The sequence below is a fragment of the Henckelia pumila genome, chromosome 1 (assembly GCF_033568475.1).
Source record: "Henckelia pumila isolate YLH828 chromosome 1, ASM3356847v2, whole genome shotgun sequence".
Lineage (NCBI taxonomy): Eukaryota > Viridiplantae > Streptophyta > Magnoliopsida > Lamiales > Gesneriaceae > Henckelia > Henckelia pumila.
Window position 1 is genome coordinate 175,279,191 of NC_133120.1, and position 9,384 is coordinate 175,288,574.

The 9,384-nt window shown below is 36.4% G+C and overlaps 1 protein-coding gene across 1 annotated transcript; it reads left to right on the forward strand.

Moving 5' to 3' along the window:
- The first annotated feature begins 868 nt into the window (after positions 1-868).
- LOC140874580 (probable NADH kinase) lies at positions 869-3,988 on the forward strand. Its single transcript, XM_073277886.1, has 5 exons — positions 869-1,131; positions 1,529-1,774; positions 1,919-1,999; positions 3,206-3,357; positions 3,428-3,988. The coding sequence occupies exons 1-5, from the start codon at positions 1,039-1,041 to the stop codon at positions 3,792-3,794; spliced, it is 939 nt and encodes a 312-aa protein (XP_073133987.1). The 5' UTR covers positions 869-1,038; the 3' UTR covers positions 3,795-3,988.
- Positions 3,989-9,384: the final 5,396 nt, after the last annotated feature.

The following is a 9,384-nucleotide window of genomic DNA, read 5'->3' on the forward strand; positions in this document are numbered from 1 at the left end:
GAGTTGCCGATACACTCTTCGATATGGTTGTATAATATTTCTCTTGGGTTTGTATAATTATTAAGTTTTCGCTATTTTGCTCTGATTATGATTTAATTAAGTTAAATGCATGCTTAAGATCATGATTAATAGGTGATCACGGTGCGGGTCACTACATTTTTCATATCAAAATACATATATTTTCGATTGGTGGTTTCAAAAGCATTTAAAAATTGTATTTCTTCTTGGTAGGGAGTAATCGGTACCTCAGAAACTCGATCTAGCCTTGCCGCGAACGGATCGTTGAACAATCTTTCTCTATAGTGCAACGTGAAGATTGGGGAGAAGGGATGGGGTTGGCGGCTAGAAAGGTGAGAAGATTTCTCCCTCAACTGAACGCTAACCCCTTTTTATAAAACTAATGGGCTCAACCGGCCCATTAAATAAAAATACTTATTTTAAAATTTCTCTCTCAAATATATTAAAATTTGGCTACCAAGTCCAACTTTAAATAATTTGCACCAAAAATATATTTAACTTTAAACTTTAAATAACATACATCATTTTTAATGGAAAGCTGCAAAATGACCATTTATATTTTTAAAATTCTTAAACCCCGCTCGTAGGCTTGTCTCGATTCATTCGTCACGGAAATTAAACTTATACCTGAAACACATTAAAACTAACTTGCAACCATTAAACAGTAGGCAAATTACATAACATTAAATTATTTAACACAAGGTTTAAACATATATTTTTAACAACTAAAAACTCAACTTTGAAACATAAAATTTATGCAATACATATAACACGAAATACTTTAAACATAACTTTTAAATAATTAAAATCACATAAAAATCATTTAATTAAACATAACGGCTTATAAACAGGTGATTTGTTTACTGCTGGTTAATCTTGAAGCAAAAAATCGCGCTTTCAAGTTTTTCACTGTGCAGAAGGTTTCAGCGACTTCAGCTCTGGCTTGTGATGGGCGTACTTGTACGTAACGCCGCCGTGTAACACACACTATTTGGTGAACTGTTTTACCGGAGAAGAAAAATGGCGCGGAAGCGATTGTTGATGTTGTTGAAGCCATTCGACGTTTACCCGTCTCATGAACCCTCGGTCATATCTTACTCCAGTAGCCTCAAGGTACCCTTTCCTCAACATGAACTCAATCCAGATAAATTTTTTTTGGTGTTTGCTAGAAGGTAGGTTTGGATGTGAAGTTTCACGCTTCGATTATCCAATGAATCAATGCGATGATTCATTTTACTGGGTTTTGAATAAAAGCCTGTGTAGTTTATGTCTGCCATCTGTTCGATAATTTGACAATGGTAGGGTAAAGTGGTTCGTCTAATGTATTGGATTGAATTGTTTCTTTTTTTAAATGGAGTGGTGATGAGAGAGAGAGAGTTAGTTTTGGAAAGTTGAATCTGAAAAGTGACGAAGTTGATGAAGAGAAATGACTACTCAAGCTTTGAGTTGAGAAATACTTGATCGTCAAACAAACAGCGCATTAATGTTTTTTTGCGAAATAATGTTGCAGGTAGGTAGATATTTGAATGACAGGATGTTGGTTCATAAAAATGCAATTAACTTCTGCCAGAAAGTTTTGAAGAGAAAACCCGTAGACTGGAAAGCTGTTTTTCGAAACGATGTATCCCAGGTGATCAGTGATGTAGATCTGGTCATTACGGTTGGAGGTGATGGCACTCTCTTACAAGCAAGCCATTTAATGGATGATAGAATACCAGTTCTAGGAGTGAATTCGGATCCCACTCGACCAGAAGAGGTTTAGCTCATTTCTATGCTCTTCGTTGGATTATTACATGCGAGGCTGTATTTTCTCCCTTTCCCTAATGCTGATACCAAAGAAATATGTTTGTTTAATAAAATTGGTACTGGTATAAGAACTGATTTCTCTAATTCTTCTCAGCTGGAAGAATTCAATGAAGAATTTGATGCCACGAGGAGCACTGGCTATCTTTGTGCCTCCACTGCTAACAACTTTGAACAGGTTAAATTGATGTCAGCCATTTGTGATCTGCATGTTGGAATGGATTTATTTAAACTTGTTTGGTTGCTTGTTCTGGAATATGCCAAGTGATAAGCTCTGGTTAGTTGGTGAGTTTTCTTACAATCAGGGATTTCGTGTGTAGTTTCTGTGAGATCTTGTGTTGATACTCCAGACTTGTGGAGATTCCATGTGGCCTTTTTCTATCATTAATTGGATATTTACGAATAATATTTAGTAATCAGACTTGTTCTTAGAAAATTTGAAGACCTTTGGATCAGAGAGTCTCATTTGAACAACCAAATGGTGCAGGGATCATCAAACGACTAAACATGAATTTCCTTGTTTAGGAGTGGCCGAGATCCCTTGTACTACACTTAATTTTTTATTCTTTATGCTTATTATTATTCTTTTGGAAATATGATTTTAAAGTTGGTTCAACTTTGAAGGAACTGATTGTTAGCTTCTTGGATTTTTGTATGTCCATTCAAAATCCTGATTGTCATTTACATTGTTCATTTAATCACAATGGAAGCATATGAGTCTTCATCCATAACTTCATAACAATGCACAGTAGTTTCTTAGGCTTCTTGACATTGACTACATTAACCATGCTCTCATTAACTATGGAGGATATTGGATGAATGGACTGAAATGCTTAAGTCGATCTATTTTTTCAGTTTTCTGATTGCGTAAAATCAGCATTGATCATATAAATGAGAGGGTAAGTGTGGCAGCATCAGAAAATAATATCACAATTGGATATTTTTGGCCGCGCTCTAACTCAACCATGAGAGTTGCTTGTCAAGAGAAGAAAATGAGTTGGATGCTAACTTGGCACAAATCAACTGACAACGATTTAAGTAATTTGAGGATTGCTGAGGTTTGATTCAATTAGAAAAACAGAGAAGATGAATGCAGCAATTTTCAACTAATTTAGGTCAAAAGATCGTTGTTGATGCTGAGATTTAAAGAATTATGTGAAAATACTCACTTTTACGTTCTTTCTTTCTTTCTTTCTTTCTTTCTTTCTTATTTTTATCAGATGATTGATTTGCTGAATGCACACTCCATTAAATGTTCAAGCTACATACGTAATCATTTGGAGGGAAAAAGTAAATTTAGCCATCTCATAATTCTGTTACAAATCTTGTTGGAAAACACTCCCAAGTAAAGTCAGCATTCACGTTCTTAAACTTCTTTGTTTAGATTCTTGACGAAATTATAGAGAATCACTATGAACCTTCAGAATTAGCAAGGATGGCTATTAGGATCAACTCGAAGTTGATCCCAACATCTGCTCTAAATGATGTTCTGCTCGCTCATCCTTGTCCTGCAGCAGTTTCTCGATTCTCATTTAGGTACATCGTCCAACTTTTTGAACCATTCATATTTCAGAGTGTACACACTTATATGTTTGCAAAAAATTAGGGACGGGAGAAACAAGAAGCCTTCTTCTTCATTAGTACACTGCAGGTCTAGTGGTTTCAGAGTCTCTACAGCTGCTGGATCAACGGCTGCAATGCTCTCAGCTGGTGGATCTGTGATGCCCATTTTATCCAATGATCTCCAGTACATAGTAAGGGAGCCCATTTCTCCTGGGGCGCTATCAAGCTTGATGCACGGGTTCGTGAAGTTTGAGGAGAGATTAGAAGTTACATGGTTTTGTAGCGAAGGGCTTGTTTACATTGATGGTTCTCACTTGGTTCATTCGATCGGACATGGAGATGTGATCGAACTGTCTTCCATGGCTCCGAGTTTGAAAGTGTACTTGCCTCGCCATTTATTGTCGCAATAGTTTTTATTTAAACGATTTGCCTGCTTCATGTTAGATATCCATGAAATTAAAATTTTGAAAAATCAGGCATGCATGTCAATGTACACAAGTGCGTCCGACATTGAGGAAAACTAGAAGAGGTTGTGTCATCAGTGCACGTCGATGTATTTTGGCTAAACCAAAGTTTTTACGTACATACTCTGAATTTGTACGAAAAACTAAACTTTGAAGAAAATATAATCTTATTTTTCTCCAATATAAATCCTATTCTTCATATTCAATTTTTAGAGTCAGCCAACATGTTCGCTAGATAATTGTTTCGAAATTTACGCTCGCAAGCGCACGGTTGTCAAGTTTTAGTAAAGAATGTGTAAAGTGTCGATCCCACGAGGAGTACTGTGAAAGTATTCAGTGCTTGTAATTAAAATAGTCATGATTTTATTTAGAAAATCAAATTTTAGAGATTTGTTGAAAAATTAAAGAAATAATAAAGTTTAGCAAGCATACGCAATTCTTAAGAGATTATCAATGAGAGAGAAATGGTCTAAGATGTTTTGATTTCACCTGATTTCAACAATATTCATTCCTAATTAATCTATTTTCATGAATTTCTTTCAATTAATAACCAAAAGCACTTAGATTATTTTATTTCCGTATTTCGAGCAACAAATAGAGTGTATCAACTACAGTTCAATTTCAATATCCTTATTAAAAATCTAGCTGTAGTGATATGTGTAAAACGATGTTCTTTTAAGGTTTTATTAAAGTTATATACTCTCCCGAGTTAATTACAATTAACAATGTGAATTCTATTGATTCTACTCAAAATCTTCTCTCCCGAGTGCCGGATTCCAAATAAATTTAACAAATCAACTTATGGCCAGTAAATTGAAAAGACTTTCAAAACTAGAAACACAATTAATCTATAGAAATTCAATTTAATAAAATCAAAGATTCATGAACATGTCTCAATCAGGCTACATCAACATCTAAACTAAGAAAATTTAGTTCATAATAAAATTCAAGCACAACCAAATCATGTTTAATAATTCCAACATAATTCAACAATCAAAAAAAGATTAAAGATATAATAATAAAGCCGTAGTCTTTCTTCCGTGTCCAGTTGAAAATCCTCCGTCTCCGTTCCAAAGAAATCTTTAATTAACTATCTCCAAAATCTCATAATTCGTTATCTCCAAAGTTCAATACGTGTGGCGGCTGATCGGTCCATATTAGGGTTAGAAAAACTCCTTTTTATACACCCTAAAATTCGTCCAAGATAAGCCCAAAGAAATCCCAAAGTTTCCATAAATTCTCAAACTTATCGGCTGGAAAAACACGACGCGCGGGCGCACACAAGTCCCTGACTTAATATTTCTAAATTCCCGAACACGTGCGGGCGCGCGTTAGTCCAGGCGCGGATGCGCATAACTCTCGGCTTTTGTACTCACATGTTTCTTTACAGACCGCGCGGGCGAGCATAAGGCTCGGCTTCCTCTTCATTTTTTCTTCCAAATCTTGTACCATCTTCACTCGTTTAGCCTCTTTTTTTATTCCTTCGACTCCAACCAACACCAATTCATTATTCTCGGCGATTCCTAACATCCAACACAAATAACAACAAACCACGCATAAATCCGCTCGAAACCAAACAGTTAACCATGAATATCAATGCAAATTAAGAGCACAAAATGCACTTATCAATTAAATTCCCCCAAACTTAATTGTTTGCTAGTCCCAAGCAAAAACTAGTTAAAACCCAAAACCAAAACACATAATATCACTCAACCAATCAAGAACAATCAAGAACTAATATGGATCAATAACCTCAGTAATGTGTTCAGAGAAAATTTTTCACTCCAATCATATCGAACCTACTAATTCTTTTTAAAATAAAACACAAGCTAGTGAACCTCAAAGACTTACAAATCTCGCAACTCACGTTTCAAAATACGCTTATCCAAGTCAATTCACACATTCATGATCATAAGGACTTTCATGGTAATAAGGGATCAATCAACAAGATAAAATTCAATTGAAAACACTCACAATCAGTTTATTTCAAAGAAAAATAGTGTAACACCCCAAAATTGGCCTAATTGAGATTATAGGAGATTAAGATTGATAATAGAAGATTGGAGAATTTGCGGATTTAATTGATACTCGATAAGGGACCGATTTAAAATTTTTGAAGAATTCAGGGACTAAAGTGTAATTTTTGACTTTATTAGATATTTATAAGCTTAAATTTACTTTTCTCCTTCACTTAATCTTCTCCTCCACGCCTCCAAGCCGTTTCCTCCATTAAAACTTTCTCCAAGCTTTGTGATTTCTTTTCGTGCTCGATCCGTCCGATGAAATTTCAATCTGAAGGCATATTCGCGATCACGGCTAAAAGAGCTCCGTTCTACCGTAAGTTTTTCTTCGATCCAGTATACTTTGATTTTGGGATGTTGTCAGAATTTGTTTAAATTAGGATATGTCGTTCTTGAGCTAGCATGTATCGGATAATTGAAGTCGGATCGGAAAAAGAACGTCGTTCGGATTTGTTATGATTTTTGGAAGCATAATTCGAAAAATTGGATTTTGAGATGTGTGGGATTTGATTTGTTATTGATGTTTTTGGTTTGAGTTGTTTGCGATGCTATACTGTTGTTTGTGTTTCCGGTTTGATCAAAATATAGCTGTTATGCCGCCGGTTTGAGTTTTGGGATTTTGAACCGTTTGAGTTGTTGAAATTTTGGCTATTGAGTTTGTTCGTCGTTGTTGATCTTATTTTGCCTCCGTACAGATTCGTTTGAAGTCTGTTGAGCCCAGAGTTAGCAGAGTCGATCGTCGAAGAGTTGGACGAAGAGCGGTATAGAGTTTACCTTGAGCGTTCATTGTTGTTTTAGGCTGTATAGATTTTGATATAACCTCTTATTGTAGCTTATCCAGAGTTGGAGCTATTCGAATCGAGAAAGGTACAAGCAGACATCGTTTTAGCGGGATAGAACACTCAAGACAGTTGGTTCTTGAGTTTCCCCTAAAAATCACATACTTGAATCAACACTTGTTCTAGAATTGGGAACTTGTATTTTGTTTGAATAACTCTTGTTATTATTTGATTTATGGTTAATGCTCTGTGTTTTCTATATGCATTCATATTGAGCCTAAATCTTTGATTTCAGCGGGCAGAACATCCTTTTTTGTTAGACGATTTGGGGGCTATAATCGAGTGGCCTGGGTGTATGACAATCTCTCCAACTGCGACTGGAGAATCTTCAGATTAGTGTCATAATTGTACTGACTGTACAGATGCAAACATCAAGTAAGTCCCCACCAATTCACTGCCACTGCCTCTGGCATCCGGTACTCGATCAAAATCTAGGATCCACATGAATAGAAGTCTTGAAAGCTCGGAAATGATCTATCGCTCCCGTCCATACTTGTTGGAATCCCACAAGACAAATCTTTAGAAATCTTGCCGATGATGATAGTCTTCGGGCAACCTAATCGCCGCATCATCACCTCTTCCAAGGTCTCATCAATCCTGTAAGGATAACCCAAAGTCTTAATAATATATCCCAAGTCTATTTGATATGAATCTTATGTATGAAAGGCAACACGACTACAATGAATCGCACCTCAATTCTATAACAAAAGAATTCAAAGATTTTGTCCCGACATTGAAACAAGTAACATATTTTGGAATCTACACCTCTAGTTGAACCTGTAACTAGCAACAGAGAATTCACGATAGAAAACAATCAAAGATTCAATTAGACCTTCAAAGGAACCTGTTTTTGACAACCCAATTGAAAATCGATTGACAAACGCCACAAAGCTATGAAACTTTGATAAGTTTGATTTTGGGTAAAGCAAAAGCTTTGATAAAATTCTAGAGAGAATTTTGTATTGAATAATCAATAATAAAAAATCTTAAATTGTTTATTAATAATGAATATTGTAATATTTATATTACAACCCAAAATATTGAAAGATAACGCACAATAAATCAAAAAGATATCAAAGATATCTCCTAAAGTTTCCTAGTAGGAATAAAAGACTTTAAAAATAGCATAAAATATCAAAATATGCATAATATCTCGCACACATACAAACACCTTTGGTGTGTGTAAAATACATCGGGGCGGGCACGCTAGGGTGTAGCGCGGGCGTGCCGCAGTTGCGCAGGACACGGTGTGGGCGCGCGAGAAAACAGCGCGGGCGTGCCGATAGTTCGCAAAATTCACAGGTCACAGCGCGGGCGCGCGAAAATGCAGCGCGGGCGCGCCGTTGGTTCGAAAATAATAGGCGCGGGCGCGCGATCTCCAGGCGCGGGTGCGCTGTAGCTTCGACCTTGGGCTTCAATTTCTTCACTTTCTTGAACTCCTTTGACCTCCACAAAATTATAACATCCCCCAAACGGAATATCAAGAAATCCAACACCCCCTTGTGACTTCAACATCAAAGATCGAAGTGCTTCTTTGAACTTCTGAGCTCGGCCTCTTGTAACTGGTCCTCTTGAAAACTCCAACGGATCCTTGGCCAATTGAACAACATGTGAGCCATCCATGTTCGCATCATCCTCCCCTTCTTGAAAAGGATTTTTTCTCAAATCTTGATCATCACCTACATCAAATGGAGATAAATCAGAAACATTAAAAGTAGCACTGACATTATACTCACCTGGCAAATCTAATTTGTAGGCGTTGTCGTTGATGCGCTCCAATACTTGAAACGGTCCATCGCCTCTAGGTAAAAGCTTTGAGTGCCGTTTTTCAGGAAACCGCTCTTTCCACAAATGCAACCACACCCAATCACCCGGCTCAAACACAACTCTCTTCTTTCCCTTATTTGCTTGTTTTGTATATTGCAAATTCTTTTTCTTAATGTTGGTCTTTACCCTTTCATGCAAATTTCTCACAAATTCCGCATTTTTCTTACCATCCATGTTAACCCTTTCACTCATAGGCAAAGACATCAAATCCAACGGGGTTAAAGGATTAAAACCATACACAATTTCAAATGGTGAAAAATTTGTAGTAGAATGCACACTACGATTATATGCAAACTCAACAAATGGCAAACATTCTTCCCAACTCTTCAAATTCTTTTTAATTATAGCACGCAACAAAGTTCCTAACGTTTTATTAACAACTTCAGTTTTACCATCCGTTTGAGGATGACATGTAGTCGAAAACAGAAATTTAGTACCAAATTTGCACCATAATGTTTTCCAAAAATAGCTCAAGAAACGAGTATCTCTATCAGACACAATACTCCTAGGCATGCCATGCAATCTAACAATTTCATTTAAGAACAAGTCCGCAACATGAGATGCATCATCAAATTTATGACACGCAATAAAATGAGCCATCTTAGAAAATCTATCAACCACCACAAAAATGGAATCCCTCCCCTTCTTAGACTTCGGTAGTCCTAAAACAAAATCCATAGAAATATCTACCCACGGTTTACTAGGAACAGAAAGTGGAGTATACAAACCATGTGGATGTTGTCTAGACTTTGCTTTCTTACAAGTCACACATCTTTCACAAATTTTCTCAACATCATGCTTCATATGTGGCCAATAAAAATGTTCATGCAAAATTTCATAAGTTTTAGC

Coding starts and splice junctions, on each gene's coding strand:
- LOC140874580 (XM_073277886.1), top strand. CDS start 1,039: ATGGCGCGGAAGCGATTGTTGATGTTGTTGAAGCCATTCGACGTTTAC. Junction 1,132..1,528: donor CTTACTCCAGTAGCCTCAAG/GTACCCTTTCCT, acceptor ATAATGTTGCAG/GTAGGTAGATATTTGAATGA. Junction 2,000..3,205: donor CTGCTAACAACTTTGAACAG/GTTAAATTGATG, acceptor TTCTTTGTTTAG/ATTCTTGACGAAATTATAGA.